The sequence below is a fragment of the Rasamsonia byssochlamydoides genome (assembly GCF_041956645.1).
Source record: "Rasamsonia byssochlamydoides strain NRRL 3658 unplaced genomic scaffold VTN77scaffold_8, whole genome shotgun sequence".
Taxonomy (NCBI): domain Eukaryota; kingdom Fungi; phylum Ascomycota; class Eurotiomycetes; order Eurotiales; family Trichocomaceae; genus Rasamsonia; species Rasamsonia byssochlamydoides.
The window spans coordinates 77,472-95,784 of record NW_027192391.1 but is presented as its reverse complement, the minus strand read 5'-3'; the positions used below and the strand labels follow the sequence as shown (position 1 = coordinate 95,784).

At 47.6% G+C, this 18,313-nt stretch overlaps 5 protein-coding genes across 5 annotated transcripts; 2 read left to right on the top strand and 3 right to left on the bottom strand.

The window, feature by feature from the left end:
- Positions 1 to 2,863: 2,863 nt before the first annotated feature.
- Positions 2,864 to 4,271, bottom strand: VTN77DRAFT_8879 (uncharacterized protein; the record flags this gene model as incomplete). The annotated part of the gene is made up of 2 exons (XM_069425424.1): positions 2,864 to 3,703; positions 3,831 to 4,271. 2 exons carry the CDS (start codon positions 4,269 to 4,271, stop codon positions 2,864 to 2,866), a joined length of 1,281 nt encoding a protein of 426 aa, XP_069280756.1.
- A 2,171-nt stretch (positions 4,272 to 6,442) lies between these two features.
- On the bottom strand, positions 6,443 to 8,409 carry VTN77DRAFT_8878 (uncharacterized protein; the record flags this gene model as incomplete). Its single annotated transcript, XM_069425423.1, has 2 exons — positions 6,443 to 8,247; positions 8,373 to 8,409. The coding sequence occupies 2 exons, from the start codon at positions 8,407 to 8,409 to the stop codon at positions 6,443 to 6,445; spliced, it is 1,842 nt and encodes a 613-aa protein (XP_069280755.1).
- Positions 8,410 to 9,193: 784 nt separating this feature from the next.
- VTN77DRAFT_8877 (uncharacterized protein) lies at positions 9,194 to 10,597 on the top strand (the record flags this gene model as incomplete). Its single annotated transcript, XM_069425422.1, has 4 exons — positions 9,194 to 9,307; positions 9,357 to 10,138; positions 10,185 to 10,315; positions 10,365 to 10,597. The coding sequence occupies 4 exons, from the start codon at positions 9,194 to 9,196 to the stop codon at positions 10,595 to 10,597; spliced, it is 1,260 nt and encodes a 419-aa protein (XP_069280754.1).
- Positions 10,598 to 12,943: 2,346 nt separating this feature from the next.
- On the top strand, positions 12,944 to 13,751 carry VTN77DRAFT_8876 (uncharacterized protein; the record flags this gene model as incomplete). The annotated part of the gene is made up of 2 exons (XM_069425421.1): positions 12,944 to 12,951; positions 13,466 to 13,751. 2 exons carry the CDS (start codon positions 12,944 to 12,946, stop codon positions 13,749 to 13,751), a joined length of 294 nt encoding a protein of 97 aa, XP_069280753.1.
- A 1,752-nt stretch (positions 13,752 to 15,503) lies between these two features.
- VTN77DRAFT_8875 (uncharacterized protein) lies at positions 15,504 to 17,207 on the bottom strand (the record flags this gene model as incomplete). Its single annotated transcript, XM_069425420.1, has 1 exon — positions 15,504 to 17,207. The coding sequence occupies one exon, from the start codon at positions 17,205 to 17,207 to the stop codon at positions 15,504 to 15,506; it is 1,704 nt and encodes a 567-aa protein (XP_069280752.1).
- Positions 17,208 to 18,313: the final 1,106 nt, after the last annotated feature.

The following is an 18,313-nucleotide window of genomic DNA, read 5'->3' as shown; positions in this document are numbered from 1 at the left end:
TTAGTCCAGCCTGGATGAGTGCAACAACTACGGAGTACTCCATATGCTACCTATGTAGTGGCTAGCTCTTTGTTAGGTAGAAGCTAAGATCAGACCCCCCCGAACCGGGCCACCCCCTGTATCGGGCCACCGCGTCAAATTATTCTAACATCTCAACACAACACATCCCCATCCCCCCAATTGCAATCCAACATGGCTAATTCTGAAGAATCTATTAGACTTGCCCTAGATGATCTCAACAATGGTGTTTTTCAATCTGAACGAGCCGCTGCAAAGGCGTACAACGTCTCACGGTCTACCCTATAGCGAAGACGCGCTGGCCATGGAACCAAGCAACAGTCACCAACATTATTAAAGACTGAGTCCTTTACAGGAGGAATTCCTTGCAAATTGGATCCTTGAGCAGGATCAACAAGGATTTCCTCCCTCCCATGTACGCGTACGAGAAATGGCAAGCCGAATCCTTCACATGATGGGAGATGACGCTCCACTTGGCAAAGAATGGGTGTCTAAATTCATAAAACGAAGACCAGAAGTTACCTCACTCATTGGGAAACGAATTGATGCCTCTCGGATCAAGAATACTCAGCCAGATTAAGTCCGCAGTTTCTATAACCTCTTCCACGAGATACAAACCAAATACAACATTGATCCAGAGAATATATGGAACATGGACGAGCATGGAATTGGACTGGGTAAATGTACGAACTCCCGAGTGCTTGGGGCCTCTGGAAAGAAGCGTACTTATATCCAATCCTCCAGAAAATCGGGAATGGGTAACCATTATTGAGACAATCTCTGCATAAGGTGCAAAGACACGGCCATTGGTTATCTTCAAGGGAAAGGATCCTCAAATATCATGGTTTTCAGCAAAAGACATACCAGATTGGCTTATTGCAACATCAAAGAATGGATGGACTTCAAATGATATTGCATTGAATTGGTTACAAGCTATCTTTATTCCAGAAACGAAGCCAGATGACAATTCATGGCGGATGCTTCTTATGGATGGACATAAGACTCATGAGCATATTGAATTTCTTTGGCTTTGCTATAGGAATAAAATCTATGTTGTCTTCTTGCCACCACATTCATCTCATCTGCTGCAACCACTTGATTTGGGCACATTCTCATCAATAAAGAGCCATTACCGGAAGGAGATAGAGGGTCTGGCCTATATTGATGATGCTTTGCCAATCAAGAAGAAACGCTTTGTTCAATGCTATGCAACAGCTCGTATAGCATCATTTACTTCATCAGTATTGAGAAGTGGATGGAAAGCTGCAGGTTTATTCCCTTGGAATCCAGCAAAAGGTCTTCAATCATCTTAGCTTCGAATCCAGCAAGATTTACCAAAGACTCCAAGCTCAAGACGCATCAGAATGGATCCTGATCTCCTTCATACAACTCCGCAAAGCCATTGCCATATGTATTCTAAAATGCAGCTTCTTCAGATGAATCAATCTCTCACAAAGGATATGCAACTTGTACTCCGAAAAGCAGGCAAGGCAATTGATCAGCTCCAAGCCGAGAAGGCTTTACAGGAATCCACTATTCTAAAGCAAAACGCCCTCATTGAGCACCTTACAAAGGAGAAAGTCAAAAAGAAAGTGGAAACGGATCCAAATACTCGCTTTGCAAATATTGAAATGATAAAGAAGGCCTTGGACGAGAATGCAGAAAAAAGCAAGAGATATGAAAGTCAGCATGGAGGTATTGAAGCTGAAAAAACATCAGATAATCTACTGCAAATGAGTCTACAAGACTGTATGTTTGAATTTCAAATATAGCATATAGGCGTGGTAGAATTTGAAGTTATTCGGCGTTGACATATAAGTCGTACGTGGCCCGATTCAGGGGGTGGCCCGGTTCTGGAGGTCGGATCTTAGCTAGGGTGATAAAAAGGGAAGTTACTCTGTAGTCTCGGTGCAGCCGGCTTCCCGGCCACACGCTTAGTCAGCTCCGCCGGCCCGTGCGCCCCAAAACCTCCTCCTACTTCCTTTCTCACCACCAAGTCGTCTAGTAGGGAGGTTCAATATAGTTATTTCAACGGCTTCATTCTTTCCCTTTCTAGTAATTCCCTCACTGAGCCTTGCCAGACGCGGCAAGAAGTAGTTATTTTTTTTTGAACAGTTAATAAACCGTTAAGCAACGGTTCTTTAAAACCCGGTAGTCCCGCATGGTAGATAGATAAATAGATTATCCAGTAGGCAAACCAGAGACCCGTGTGAATGTTGGTAGCATTAACCCTAGGCAAGTAAGTAAGCCTATACGAGCGAAGCAATGAAAAAGCGAGTCAGACGTTTAATTTAAATGCTTGAATTGAATTAAATTAAAGGCATGTGTCAATAGAGGCAGTTTAATTAAAGACGATCTATTTTGTGACTAGACTAAGGATGAAGAACTCCTAATAATAGTTAAGCAGACATAAAGTTAAAGACAATGGTTAGATGTAGAAAATCAAAATGATGAGAAATAATAGGCTACTTTACTTTCTAAACACAAACAAATCCTAAGGAGGTCGATATCATATGATTCCATTCCATTCCATCCTATTCAGTTGATCTTGTTGTTCTCTTCCCAGATAAATAAATAAATAACTGTTTTGCCGAATTCAGTGGTAAGATCGCTTTGACCATGCAGTACCTAGGTTTGGACATAGAGCTCATAGAAGCTGATTGTTTGTTCTTCTTCTGTTATTATATGCAAGCAGATAGCCAGCTAGATAACCCGCTAGCTAGCGATGTGAAGCGAAGTCATTATAAAACAAATCATCGTGCAAATAAGTGCAGGAACATAACTCCAATGATGTATGTACATACATATGAATATAAATAGATAGGTCCTCGTAACTCAGCTCATCTCATTTTGGTGGGACTTCAGGTTTCGCCACAGCAGTAGCACTCGACGAGTCCGGTGAGATCTTTCTTCCACCACCCATCGTCAGACGACGACCAGCAGATGGTCTGAGCATGAAGTGGTCGTCTGTACGAGCCAGTCGGTTATTATGATGGCCATGGCTTCTACTTCGGCCATGATTCGGAGTCACGGCGTGAGTGATGGTGCTGGCCCATCGTCTGACGAGAAGGGAATAACGGAAAGTCCTCTGATCGCGATCTTCTTCTTCTTTAGAAGGAGGAGTAGGCTTTCCGCTGCTGCTTCTGCTGCTGGTACGATCCTTCTCAGAAGAGGACTCCAAGTCCAGTCCCAGAATCAGCCGGATCACGTCGATCTCGGTGTGGTCGCGCGTGTTGGCCATGCGATGGCACCAGGTTACTCTGACGGCATCCTCCTCCTCATCACCATCATCATGATCCTGGCTCCCGCCGTGACTGCTATTTCCAGGATATGTCTCAAACAAAAACTCTCCCCCAGCCTGCCTCATATCCCCCGCTTGAAAGGCATCGCCCTCACAGATCCGCCTCACGCCCTGTACGAAGCTCTTCAGCATACCTACCGCGAGGGAATGGCGGATATACTCAGGACTGCGTCTCCCCAGGCTCAGGGTACAGGCCATCCCCAGCTTCTCGTGGAGCCGGCGACTTGGGTCAGTGTAGATGGGAAACAGGCATTCTGTCGCTTCGGCGTACATCCTGATCAGACTGGGGGCGCCGCAGCCGATGATGATCAGCTCTGTACCGGCGGGCAAGGCTGCAGGTGATGGGATGGATGAGGTGAGGGTTCGGAGGTATTCTTGGCAGTTCTGTAGATATTATCTATCCATTAGTATTTGGAGATTATATAGGAATGAGAAAGAGAGATTAGCATTTGCAGAGTAGGAAGGCAAAAGGAGAGATTTTCGAACTCACCCCGCACAAGAAATGACGCACAAAGATGACCAAAACCCGCCTTCTCGTCCTTTTCTGTCTCTCCGACTGCTGCGTCGACGACAAGTACAGACTCTTGAACAGGATCGAGTTCCCCGCCGCGTCCAGTACAGGAATCTCGCCCGCCTGCTCAATAATGTCCGGCGAGGGCAAGTCGCTAGAAACATGCGCATCTTCGTCAAAGTCCGCCAGTAGGGGACACGAATCTGGAGACAGCATGGCAGCTTCCGGCATTGGTGGTAGGGGCAGGGGCTTATCCAGCGCCGGTGCAGCGACAGGAATGACAGCCGGTAAAGACACCTTGCGCGGAGCATGGATGGAGGTCACGGCAGGCTGGTGGAGTAGATGCTGCGCGTGAACAGCGACAAATGTCTGCGCGGTGGGAGAGTCGGGATGCGGCCATCTGCTCTCATCTGGGATGGGGAGGGACTTGTAGACGGCCATATTAGAAGGCGGGTGTCTGTAAATTCTCGAACGGGTGTTCTCAGTGAACCAGCAGAAAAGAAATGAATGAATCGAGTGCAGCTGGAGTTGAGAAGTTAAGAAATAAAAATGCAACATTAACAGAAACAGAAACAGACTTTGTCACATCATTTCCTCATACAATAGTAGTAATGAATAATAGTGACAATAGAGGGAAAGAAAGGAAAGCTCTAGCAGAGAGAAAATATCCTGAGGGAATAATAATAATCTGCGTATCGAGTCTATCTGCGTTAGAGAAGAAAGATACCGGGAAGATAGAGGGAGAGAGAAAGTACCTCTGATCCAGTCTGATCTGTCTATAATCGGAACGAGGCGTGGGGTTTGGGGGGAGGGGGGATTGCAACTGTTATGCATATTATATATAGGGTTGACTAGGTCAGTCATGCAGAGACTGATCTATTCTATGTAGAAGACACACATACTTGGGTCCAAGGTACAGTACATACCCAGATAGGTAGGTAACAGGTACTCGCTAGTTCGACTATTATCTTATTTGACTGGTCTCGGTAAGTACTGTACCTATATTTTAATAGTATTAATGCTCGATTAGAATGCGTAAATTCATTAATTACCAATATATACAGTACACTAACTTGCTAGGTAGGTACATGTACGTACCTACCGGCAGGAGCCCTAGATCTGCTCACTTGTCTAGAATTGTTGAACTGTTCTTTTTTTTTCATTATTACCTGGCAAAGTAAGGTACGGAGTAGGTACTTTTTCTCCGTATAGTACCTACTACCTACTACAATCCAAAACAGCCAGCCCATGCTCTGTAATGCCCCTCAATGTAACTCATAACGGAACAGAGCGAACAGATAGACGCTCCCTGCCTCAGATCCAGACCCCGGATCCGGATTCAGATGCGACTTGACTAGTTCCTTGTGTCGGAGAATCAGCAGTAGTCAGTCGGCGCGGAGGTGTATGTATGTACTCGATGCATATTACAAGTAGACAGTATAGTTCTATGGATAAAGCGATCAATCAATGAAAGCCATAACTAACTAGTGAATTCATTAATTAATTGATGGAAGTATATAAAGGTGCTGTACATATATTATGAGATACATGTAGTTGCAGAAGGGACAAGAGAACTAGTTTGGTAGGACAGACTATCTACCTACCTAGGAACCTGTCTATATACCAGGTACCTGGTAGACTGACACTCTGCAGTCCTGTCCTATCCTCTCCTCTCCTCTCCTTGACAGCTTGGTAACTAACTACCTACGTAATGTATTGTACATACCTACATAGGAATGTACAGCACATACCCAACTAGGCAACTAGGTAGCGATCCCATACCTCTCTAGGAAATACAGGCATAAACCAGTGACTGATTCCAGTCTAGTCAGTTCTTTATCTGTCTCGTCGTCTTGTCTAGCTTGTCCAGCTGGTCCGTCTCATATGCGTTTCAGCCATCAGCACTATTACCTAAGGTCCTGTATTAGGATAATACCACAACTTGGATTGGAATTAAGAATATTGGATTGACTGTTCGTGTCATATTCAGAGTTGTAGTGACTGATTCATGCCTACCTCTTTTTGGAAAGATAAATTGCATTTCAATGCTGACGTGTATGTACGGTGTTCGTGAGACAATATAAGTAACCAGGGCTGGATTAGGCTTGCGCTTGTATTGACTTAGGTAGGCACACAGGAGATCCGTGTCTACCTGCCTAGGTAGGTAGGTAGAGACAAAACTATTACTGTACGTAGAGCAGGTACCTAACTACACAGTACCTACCTTAGGCAAATAGGTCGGTAAACGGAAAGTTATATAATGAGTTATGGGAGACGGCCAGTACGCAACACGTCAGTCAGACAAAGTACAGTACAATTGGTTGAGAATCGAGACTTCAACCGTAAATCCTATACGCCTGAACCCAGCTAGGTATGTGCTGTGCATACCTACTAAGAAGGAAGAGTGCCTAAATCATGCCCTGTCGATAACAATGAGAGTTAGCAGATATCTGACGCCAGGTTAGATGCGTCAAAAGCTTTTGCTTGACAAAAAGACAATAGAGAGAGAGACGTCCTAACGCCGACGCTTGACAACCCATTCCGGAATATGTCCAAACAATCCAACCCATCCAAGATACAACAAAAAATCAATCGTATACACTGTACAGCAGCTAGACGAGGATAAATTCCTCCGCCTCCCCGCTGCGGAACCACTTGAAATAATCAACCCGACCAGGCACGCTCCGCTGTCGCCGCACCACGGCCTCCAGCAGTCGATGGGCGCGCGTCACGTTGCGGCCATACCCGCACAGCGCCTGCAGGCGCTCCGTCAGCCAATTCTGGTGCACGCGATCCCACGCCTCGATGCCGGCCAGGAACATCGGCCAGGCCAGCCGCGTCAGCGAGTCGTTGCCCTCGCACTCGTGCACCACCACCGCCAGGTCAAGGATCCGCTCCACTGCCCGCCGGCCCTCCGGCGGCAGCGGAGCGTGGAAGTAGGCCACTCGGTTGAATTCCAGCACGACGGCGTGGAAGGTCGCCACAATGAACCGGAGGTTCTTCACCAGCCGCGATGTCGGCTGCATGCTTGGATCGCGGCCCTCGACGATAGCGATCAGCGAGGCGTATTGCTCGGCAATCGCATGGATTTCAGCATGGAGATCCCGGATCTTTTCTGCACGGGCGTTCCCCACGCTCTTGTCCCATCGCAGCTCGGCCACTTTGAAGCGCAGGATATGGCAGTGGTGGAAAAGATCGAACGCCGGCCGGTTCTGGATATCGTCCACCTCCTGCTCCCGCGGGTATTCGTCGCCCCACAACTCTTTCAGGGCGTCTCGCGAATGGGCAAAGATGCGGTCGAGCGATCCCGGATACTTGTACTGCATCGTAGCCATGATCGCACCCCCCATATCAAAGCTCGCCGCGCAGGCATCCAGATAGGCGATCCACAGCCCCAGTCGATTGACCACGTTCTTGTAGGTGACCAGCGACGTTCGGAACGGGTACTGGAATTCCGTCCGGCTGGGATCGTACTCGGGGTTCTTCTTCGACGTGTCGATTAATTGTGGGAGCAGACTGGGACCGTGCGACAGAAGCACGCTGTTAAACCCGTCCAAGTGGTGCGTGATATCCCGCGGCCGCTGGCCAAATCGCATCTCGAACTGGATCAAAATCCAGAATGCGGCGAGCAGCGTGTGACGCTCGTACTGTCCCGAGCCCACCAGCGTCGCGAATCCGGCCAGGCCCTTCCGGTATTCGTCAATCGCAAACAATTGCTCTTCCCGGCTCTCATACAACCCGGAGGCCTGGTAACCGACAATGGCCATCATCATGTGCATCAGGACCGGACTCGACTTGCAGATGTGCATGATGCCCGCGACGAAGGAATACTTGGCCGTCTTGGTCTGCATGGTGGTGAGGAATTGGGTCTGGAAATGGTCCAGCACCCGTTTCTCCTGCGGCGTACTAGCGTGCAGCTCCCCGAGCCCGCCGGGCAGGTGATCCGGCGGAGTGTTCGCGGAGGGGCTGGTGTGTATGGCGATCGGGCTGCCATGCTGAGAGACGGTGAATCTGCTTTCCGACTCGGGGGGCGTTGGGGGTGTCTTGACCGATCCGTCCAAAGAGGATTGCGACAGCGGAGAGCCGTCTGAGGGTCGTGCAAAGGAAGCAGCCGGAGCAGTCGTCACAGACGTCGCCACAGACTCCGGACTGAGAGGATTGACGCTGCCTGCAGCGCCAATACCAGCAATACCAGCAGCAGCAATGCCACCAGCAGCAATACCACCACTAGCACTGGGAATGCCACCGACACTGCCAGCAGGGTCAGTTCTGGGAAGGATGGCGCGGACGGTGGTGGGCCGACGAGGAGGTGGTTCTCGGGAAGTGTAATCGCAAACACGCTTGCCGATGGTGCATCGCTGGCAGACGGGGCGCGTTTCGTCACATTTGATCTTTCTCTCTCGACATGTCCAGCAACCTGGGGAAGACGGGATTAGCGGCAATCAAACAGAGCAACAAATGGGGCAGGTGGAAATTATTTCCACCTGCCACTTGGCGGGGATGACATGTGGCGCTTCTAGCAGGCATATCCTCCCAACTTACCGGTTCGCGAGCGGATGCCCTTGCGCTCAGTCTGCATCGTCCATCCACTTGACAGCTGGCTTCCCAAGTTCCAGAGAGTGATACAGCAGACGCGGTCAGACGGGCCGAGCAGCGAGCCTTGGAAGAGAAGACGCCCACTCGGATGGGGTGGGAGAGTGTAGCGTGATCATTGGCGTTCGCATCGCGTGTGGCTATGCGGAGTCGGCCGGGGCAGATCGAGAGTGCACTGTCGTGGTCAGCTTGGCGATCATTGGCAAATTTAACCGAGCTTTTCACCCAGCATGTCCTCCGTACTGTAGAGATGATGGAATCAAATCATCATGACGAGTAACTAAAGAGATCATGACATGGCGCATCCTGTATGAGTCCATCAATGCCGTTCGTATCCTGCGCGTCCTCCCGAGGCCTTCCCGATCTGGACAGTAAACCGTATTGTGCACGTGACCAACCAGAGACCAGGAAACACTGCCATTGAATCTGTCCGTCTAATTATGTTGTTTTCTTTTTATTGTGGAAATAACATCTCTGGATAGCTGTCGAAGAAGAACCATACCTCTGTCTGCGGCTACAGACATTGGAACCATCCCGACGGTCCCTGGCACGTGGCTGGACACTGAACCGTGGAGAGAGACAGTGTGATCCAGATAATGTGATCGAGTAGTTCATGTTCCAAGGAGATACAGTTGAGCTGTGATTGAACGTCCGTACAGGAAATCAGCGACCTCGGTACCTGCCTGTCTCGTGTTCGAGAGACCTGCCAAACAGGGAAGGTGCCAGGCGGGGTACTTACTCCGTTCTTACTACCCGTACAGGCAGGCACCATGTCGAATGGAGGAAGCCTGCCCCTTCCCAGTCCAGAGGAAATTCAGGTTAAGAACATCATCGATGCGCGGATCGCCCAGGTCAATGACGAGTTGAAGACGATCAATCGCAAAGTCAGTAATTCGACAGTGGAAGAGACAAGGCTAATGGATTACTTACTAGATATGGGAAAATCCCGAGCTCTGCTACGAAGAAGTCATCGCTCACGACACCCAAGTCGAATTCCTCCGATCGCAGGGCTTCAAAGTCACCCCCCATGCCTACGGCATCAAGACCAGCTACGAGGCCGAATTCGGCTCCGGCGGCCCTCTGGTCGTCTTCAACGCCGAATACGACGCCCTTCCCTTTGCTGACCCCGGCCCGCTCCACGCGTGTGGTCACAACCTCATCGCCATTGCGGCCATCGTGGGCTTCCTGGGCACCGCAGCTGTCCTCAAGGAACGAGGCATTCCCGGCCGCGTTCGCATCCTAGGCACCCCAGCCGAGGAGGGCGGCGGGGGGAAAGCCAAACTCCTCCAAGCAGGTGCGTACGAAGGCGTCGACGTCTGTCTGATGGGTCATCCGGCGCCGGACCACATCCAAGGGAAAGGCAATACGGGGACCGCGGGTCACCGGACCATTGCGCGGGCTGCCCTGAAGGCCGATTTCTACGGGAAGCCCGCACACGCCGGAGGGAACCCGTGGGATGGACTCAATGCGCTTGACGCCCTAGTCTCCGCGTACAACAATGTCTCGATGCTGCGACAACAGATCCGACCCGAGCAGCGCATCCACGCTGCCTTCCTGAAGGTGCCACAGGTCATGAATGTCATTCCCGACCACACGGCCGTCTCGTTTGGCGCGCGCAGTCCCACGTGGGCGGATGCGGACAGGTTGATGGAAAGAGTGACGGATTGTTTGAAAGCGGGTGCGCTGGCGACGGGTTGCCGGATTGAATATGAAAGGTTTGTCGGCTGATAATATCGTATATAGAAGATTGACACTTCGTAGGACGGACGGATATCTCGACCTCCGTCTTAATATGACGCTCTGCGCGCGTTACACCCATCACATGGGCGCCTCCTACGGCGAACGAATCCGGCTGATGACGGAGGAGTACATGTCCGCGTCAACCGACATGGGTGAGCAGCCACTTTTCAGAAGCTCGATTGCAAACTGATACGTCGTCAGGAAATGTCAGCTACGTTGTCCCCAGCTTGCATCAATTCTTCGGCATTCCATCGCCCAACGACGTGGGCGGCCATCATCCAGCGTTCGCCAAGGCGGCTGGCACGCCAGAAGCGTACGAGTCGGCAGTCCGGTCGGGACGAGGCATGGCGATGGTCGCGTGGGACGTGCTATCGGACGAGACGATCCTGAAAGCTATCATCGACGATTTTGAGGCGGACAAGAAATTGAGATGAGTGAGACTTGAACATACATACAGTACAGTCATGAAGTAGACTTTTTTTCCGAGTCCTCCCACAAGATAACTAAAACATCATCACTCATTCTGAGAAGAGCAGCTCTATTGTTCCAGATTCCGTTGGTGAAGGTATTTCTGTGTCAAGAGAATTAACATTAATAGTATAATGGACACGTTGGCTGGCTACCTAGTTCAGATTCACAAGAAGCTGGTGTCATGGCACCTCTTTGTGGCCGAATCTGCAACATGTCGCAAACTCAGAAATCTTCCACTCAGGTAAAAAGAGTGCCATGACCACTGCTTCTTAGCTGTTGGTTTCTTTTCTTTTTTTTTTCTGGTGACACAACACATGTCCTGTTTGTCAGTTCCAGGGCTGTGTTACGCTGCGCCCGCAACCAGCGAATCACAAACGTGTTTGTTGTACATGTACTTTGCAACGAAGAAATTAATCGAAATACCCTCCCTCCCCCGCGCATCAAGCAACACAAATCGATAATCTACCTTGCTCAGCGACAGATCGCAAAGGCGCTGCATTAACAGAATTCCTTCTTGTCTCCTGATGCCATGTTTCCGATAATTATATGTATAACATTTATTGTCACTAGCCTAATAGCTGGCCTGGGAGAAGGTAAAGTATTGGCAAAACAGCCCTTTTCAACGTTCTGTCTGACTTGACCTCTGTCTTTTAGGATTACAGGTGACTTATCCCGGACAAGGCGACATTATTAATGCCTCTCAAGGCTTCAACATCACCTGGACTTCAACCGCGAATGATCCCAGCACAGTCTCCATTAATTTCTGTTGGTATACCACCCATACGACAGCCGTTTGTGGGGAATTGGCAACCAACTTCTCTGTCTCGCTTGGTTCCTATGCGGTACCTCCATTGCAAGGGCTTGTTCCAGATGGGTCCGTTTGTGACATTCTTCTTGACCCTGTGAATGGTAGCGGTAAAGGGGCATCCTCTGGGGATTTTTCTGTCATTGATTCAGCTCCCAGCGAACCTTCGGCTTCTACAAGTAGTGCTAGTGGCAATGCCACTACAGCTACAGTTACCTCCGTCAGCTCTGCAAGTCCATTCACTACTTTATCTTCGTCTTCATCTTCATCTTCCACGACTGCAACAGTAGCAACAGCAACCACATCAACATCACCTTCCCCTACTGCATACGTGAGAAACACTTCTGGCCTGGCAGCTGGAAGTAAGGCTGGGATAGGCATTGGAGTCGCTGCTGGTGTTATTTTTCTTCTAGTTCTTGCAGCTCTGCTGCTCCGCCACCAAAGACGCAAGCGTGAACGCAGCAGCAGCAGTGACAGTGTGCCACCAATACCTCCTGAAACCCCGAAGGGGTTAGAGGAGAGAAAGCTGGATAGAGATGACACTGACACACCTGAGCTTGTTGGGGATCACGAGTGGCCTCGCATAGAACTTCCGAGTTTCCGAGAAGAGCAAGAGATGCACGAATTGCCTGCTTGAACATAACATTTCGAAATGAAATCGACTGTTCTTGTTCCAAGAGAGAAAGCACAGAATTTGGATTTGTCATGTGTTATTTAATAGATCTATTTTGTTGATAGTATATATGTATATACTTATAACACTAATTTTCTTTCTTCTACAGACCTTTGTCGAAGACTAGGGGGAGATCATATTGTAAGGCTAACGACAGCTCTGATGAAGAACAGAAACATAGGATTTTTATAAGTCACAAGAAAAAAACATATTTGGTAGATTTCCATAACCTGTCACGAGTAGCTGCAGGCTTCACAGGCAGATCGCAATCTCCCAGAACGCTGACAACCTTATTGTCATGATGTTCGTTGCATGGACCACGGTTTCATCACAAGTCCCAATAAGTGGATTTAGAGTAACAACTCTTTTTCTTTTCCTTTCCTTTTTCTTTTTTTTTTGTTTAAAAAAAAAGACTAATATATCTAGAAAGACTAATATCAACAAGTTTGAAATATTACTTCACTGTCTATAAATTAAATATGGGTGATTCAGACAATGAATCTGGGAAAAATCCAAGACCTTTTTTTTTCTTACTTAAAATGAGCCCTTATATAAAAAAGATTAACATAATATAATAATAAAACTGAGCTAGCTGTTCATTAACCTATCCTCTCAACATATAGTAGGATTAATCTCTCTACGTAGGCAAGAAAGAAGCCCAGGTTTACAACCTATTAAAGAAAGAACTAAATAAAGTGGATTATAATATAATGTATTAAGAAGCTAGTAACTAACCGCTCTAATTTTACAAAAAGAGTTTCTTTTTTTTTAAAAAAAAAAGGATAAAAAGAAGAACAAAAAGATAAACTTTTTGGAAGCTGAAAAGCACCCATGTTTAAGTAGGTAATAATGTATTTCTATTCCCGTCCTTATCATGTGTAGGTACCTATGTAGTTATTATAGTACAGGGCAGCAGCTTCATGATATTAGGTAGCCAAATTGCAAACTCCCTTGGGGACATGCTGACAATACTATACTAAGTAGGCATTTAATATATGTATGTATAATAAACAAGATTGTTGTCAGAATTACGTGACTTGATCAAATATGGATGAAAATGGAATATCATAATGAGTGTGTGATATAATATGTTACTGTTGAAAAAAGGAAAAACGAGCGACTAGAAAATATTATTATAGCGAGTGAATCTGTTCAAAGAAACAAACAAAGGAGCGTGCCGGTTTAAACTTCCCAAATATCGTATCTAAGCTTCTTCTGGGCAATCTCCCACTTGGGCCAAATATTTTGTAATTGCATGTACATACGTCCATCCATCCAGCTATCCATCCAGATAGATACACTGATAGATACACGGATAGACAGATAAATAGATAGACATCTCGCCGACTCCAGCCCGACAACTCGTCCCAACCGACTGCACCACCAGGTCGATGACATTCGCACCCTTGTTCCCCGTGCTCTGGGCCTGGTCATCGGTATGTACAAGACGAGGCTGTGCCAAGCCGAGCCGCAACAATCCTCGATCACGCCCGCCTCAATGGCTGCTGTAGCTGATGCTGACCGTCTGGTCACGCTGGGCGAGCGGTTCACGACGCAGATCTGGGCGGTACACGCCTCTTCTGGTCTGAGAGTGAGCTCAACCTCCGATCAGTTCGGACATGGCGGTGGAAACCGATAGAATAGAAGGCATATATATGAAAGCAGCAATGATAACAAACAGCTACGTCCTACGCATCAAATATCCCAAGACCCATCATGCAGACGCTCAGGATGGAAAAAGAGGTGATTTTCGAAGACATATAGAAGTAAATAAAAATAGTGTATAGAAAAAAAAAGTTAAAACCGAGGGATCATAGATATGCAGAAAGCAATATCTCAGAGGGATATGTGTTCAACAGCTTTTATATATGCAAAAAAGGGGGGGGAAATAGATGTCTGTCTGCGTAGATAGAGATTATGAAGGAAACGAGTCAAATGACTCGTTGATCGTTGTTTTTTCTTTTGCCCCTAACTCAATTGATGTAAAAGTAGAATTTATTGTCAGAAATAGGTAATTTTCTATATCCCATAAACAGTAGTTATTGACTAAGATCAATGATGTTGTGTGATAACTATGAATATGACTTCGTCTGCATATGTTCCTAAAATCTGATGCTAGCCATCCAAGCCTTATCATCATCACTATACGTGCAAGAAAACCCGGCCTAGCTCTACTATTGATATTAATTTATTTATTGATTACATAGTGATCGTGGGGAGGAGGGGGGGGATTTTTTTTATGATATAAAACTTTGTAAAAATTAAAATGTAGTCTTCATCACTGCTTACATGGACAATACTCATGTATTTATGGTCTCTAATTAAAAGAAAAGCGGTAACTATGATATATATACTGGTAGTAATACATCATATGGATGGATTATCTATGAGATTGAGGTCCTTCCATTCCTTGCAACCATGCATGCATGCTGCATATGTCAGCAGTTGAGTTGAGTTGAGTTGATGGACTCTGAGGGCATGATATCTTGCAAGGGCTATGAATTATAGAACCTTACCTATAGTATAGTATATTGAGACGAAAAAGGAAAAAACGAGAGAGAGAGAAGAAGAAGAAGAAAGGAAAAGAAAAAGAAAAAGAAAAAGAAAAGGGAAAACAATAAAGGTACAGTAGCCACGTTCAATCCATGCTTATATAACTGATACCTAACTTACTGTCGTACTCCTCATATATGTGTTTATGTCCTGCCATATGAATTATTTGAATTGGACAGCATGTTCGTTCGTTCGTTCGTTCGTTCGTTCGTTATATCAATTGTTCATTATTATACTCTATATAGACTACTATAGAGTATTTCTTTAATTCTTTTTCTTTGTTCTACTGCCTATATACTATACTACTCTATTTATAAAGAAAAAGTCTTTTATCCTTTTATTTATTTTTTTTTTAAAAAAAAAAGGGTACCTAACTATATAAAAAGTCTTTTTTTTTAAAAAAAAATCCTCTTCTCTTCTCTATACCTCTAGTGCTTCTTCATTATATAAAGTCTTTTCTTTCCTTTTTCCTCCTCTTTATAATTATCAAAACTAGTAAGGTATAAATCTGTAAGCCTATATATAGAGCTTATAATATGATATATATTATATATAAGAACGTTACCTAGAAGGCTGCAAGGACCATTTCTTATGACCATGGCTGAAAGTGAAATTGTAAGAACTAGGTACGGACCTAGGAGGAAGAGAGGACGTAATATCTCCCTAATATACATACATACATACTTACTTACTTACATACATACATACATGAAGTGATATAATCAAACTGGTACAATTGACCTGCATTCCAGTGCAGTGCAATGATATTGACTCCAATGACAGCGTTCCAAGGAGAAAGTCTGACAGTGTCTGTTGGCGTCAGAGGTATATTCATGTCCTACAACTTCGCCCTCCTCTCCATCTTCAACTCCTCCTTCACCAACTCCTTCAGCTGCCTTCTCAGAATCTTCCCGCTGGGACTCTTCGGAATCGCATCCACAATCCGAATCCCGCCGCGCAGCCGCTTGTGATTCGCGACCCGCTGGTTCAGCCAGTGATGGATTCCCTCGACCAGCTTCTTCTTGGCCTGGTCTGTCTGGGCTCTGCCCTGGCGTAGGACTACAAACCCCACTGGTAGCTCCGTCGCCTGCTCCTCGACCCAGACGCCTACGACGGCGGCATCTGCGACGTCCGCATGCTCCAGTAGCTTCCCCTCTAGCTCGCTGGGGATCACCTGCAGGCCTTTGTATTTGATCATCTCCTTGATGCGGTCGCTAATCGTGACGAATCCGTCTGCGTCGATCGAGCCGATGTCGCCCGTCCGGAACCATCGCCTTCCGTCCTCGTCAACATAGAATGCATTGAGCGTCGCCTTCTCGTTGTTGTAGTACCCCTTCGTGACGTTGGGCCCGCGACACCAGATCTCGGCCAGCTCGGTCGACCCGTCGGCCTTGGTCTGCGCATCCTGCATCGTCTCCGGGTCGACGAACCGGAACTCCATGTTGGGCGCGATGCATCCGACCGTGAACCGCTTGTCCACCATCCGATGCGGAGGCGTCGCCGTCGCGAGGGGAGAGGTCTCCGTCAGTCCCCACGCCTGGGTGCAGTAGACGGTCGTGCCGTACGCCTGCTTGAACATGCCTTCCACTGCCGTCGCGAGCTCCTTCGTTAATGGTGCCGCAGCAGATGCGATCTTCCTGACGCTGCTCAGGTCGTACTTCCGCACGACAGGGCTCTTCACCAGCAGCAGCGCCACTGGAGGGACCAGCGCCAGCTCTTCTGGCCTGTATCTCTGGATGCAACTGAGGTAAACCTCGAGGTCGAACCTGGGCAGGACCACGACGGTCGACCCCTTGATCAGGCCGGTGCAGATGTACAGGTTGAGGCCGTAGATATGGTTGAAGGGGAGGAAAGCGACGACGTTGAGGTGACGACTGGCATCGTCCTCCTCTCCGAGATGCTTCTGCCATTGCTGGATGTTGGCCGTCACGTTCTTGTGCGTGATCATGACGCCTTTGGCTGGGCCGGACGTGCCGGAGGAGAAACAGATGAAGGCAACGCGGTCCTCCGCCTCATAAGGGGCGATGCTGGTCAGCTCGCTGGGCGGGCAGGACGTGGCCAGCATGTGCGCGGTGGGAATACCATCCACAGCGCTGTGACCGTCTGCTTGGATGATCTTCTGGACAGAGGTGCCTTTGGCGGCCTTCCGCGCGGTCAGGATGAGGGACGAGTGGACGATCATATATCGGGCGTTGCTGGTCTTGAGCTGCGCACGGAGTTCCAGCGCCGTCAGGGCCGCGCTGGTAGGCGAGACGGCCGCACCGCAGCCGATGACAGCGTGACAGGTGACAGCGTAGTCGATGGTGTTGGGACTGAGGAAGGCCACGACGTCGTGCGGCCGGACGCCGAGGTCTCGCAGCCCGTGGGCGAGCGAGCGGGTGCGTTGGAAGACTTCCTGGAGCGTGTAACCCTTGCCAGTCAGGGCGTCGACATACATGAGCCGGTCGAGGGGGGTGTTCTGGGGGTTGGAGTGGATGAACGAGACGAGGTCGACGTCGTGAAGCTGTAGATCGGGTGTTGCAGAGCGGTAGATTTTCGCCATGTTGCTTGTAATCAGCAAGGCAATTGAAATAGATCAATCAGAACGGCAATAATGACAATAATCTGTTAAACATGAACCCGGACAGAACCTGCATGCATATGGACTGTACGGAGTACGCAGTGACAAGCTGATTGTGATCCTGACTGAACTTCAGCAGAAGAAAGCAAAAGCAAAAGCAAAAGCAAAAACAATCCTGGCCATGTCATTCATAGCCAGATAAATTGACTGAAACCTCGGCAATCAACCCCCGCAATAACAATAGTAATGATAAATAAACCACGGTGTCTCATTACATACCTGTACGGAGGAAATTGTAATCTGTTTCAATTCCATTGTTGGGAGCTAGCTAGTCCCAGACCCAGTCGGCATAGCGACGTAGAAACAAACACATCCTAGCCGTCGATCGTTGCGTCTGGTGTAACGGTGTAACAGCGATAAACCAATAATCAATCAGTGGAGAAGAAAAGAAAAGACAAGGGAACGGCCTGATTTAAAACTGGACAATATTCTAGCCTGTGTAGTATTCAAAGAAAATGCAATAATAGAATATAGGATAGGTAGAAAGATGGAACGGTTAATTCAGTGTCTCACTGCAGTAGATTATTTCATTTCCCGTACTCCGTAAGTAATACACTGCTAGACAGCTTATTGTGGAGTTTTTTACCTTGGTAGGTATGTATGGAACCTACGGAGATAATAATATGCGGTGAACCGGCACCGGAACCGAACCGAGGTGATATCATCAAATCAATCAGATCACTAATCACGGATATTTATTTATCATAATTCGGGATCCCGAATCTTTTGCCAATGATATACGAATACGTATGCAGTAATCCACCTATCCTATTCCACCTACCTACCTGGGTAGTGATTGTTTATTTAAAATGAATGGTAAATTCAGGAAGTGTTTTCAGTCAGTCAGTCGGTAAGTAGTCTTTGGGATTGCTCTCTCTCTCCTTTTTTTCTCCGGGGATGAGAGAAGGGTTGCTTGATTGATCGTTCGGTTCAATAAAAGAAAGAGATAAAGAAAGAAAGGCAAGAAGTCTTTTCTTTTACTACCTGTGATCGCAGTTCAAAAATTAGAAATTAAAAGATTAAAAAAT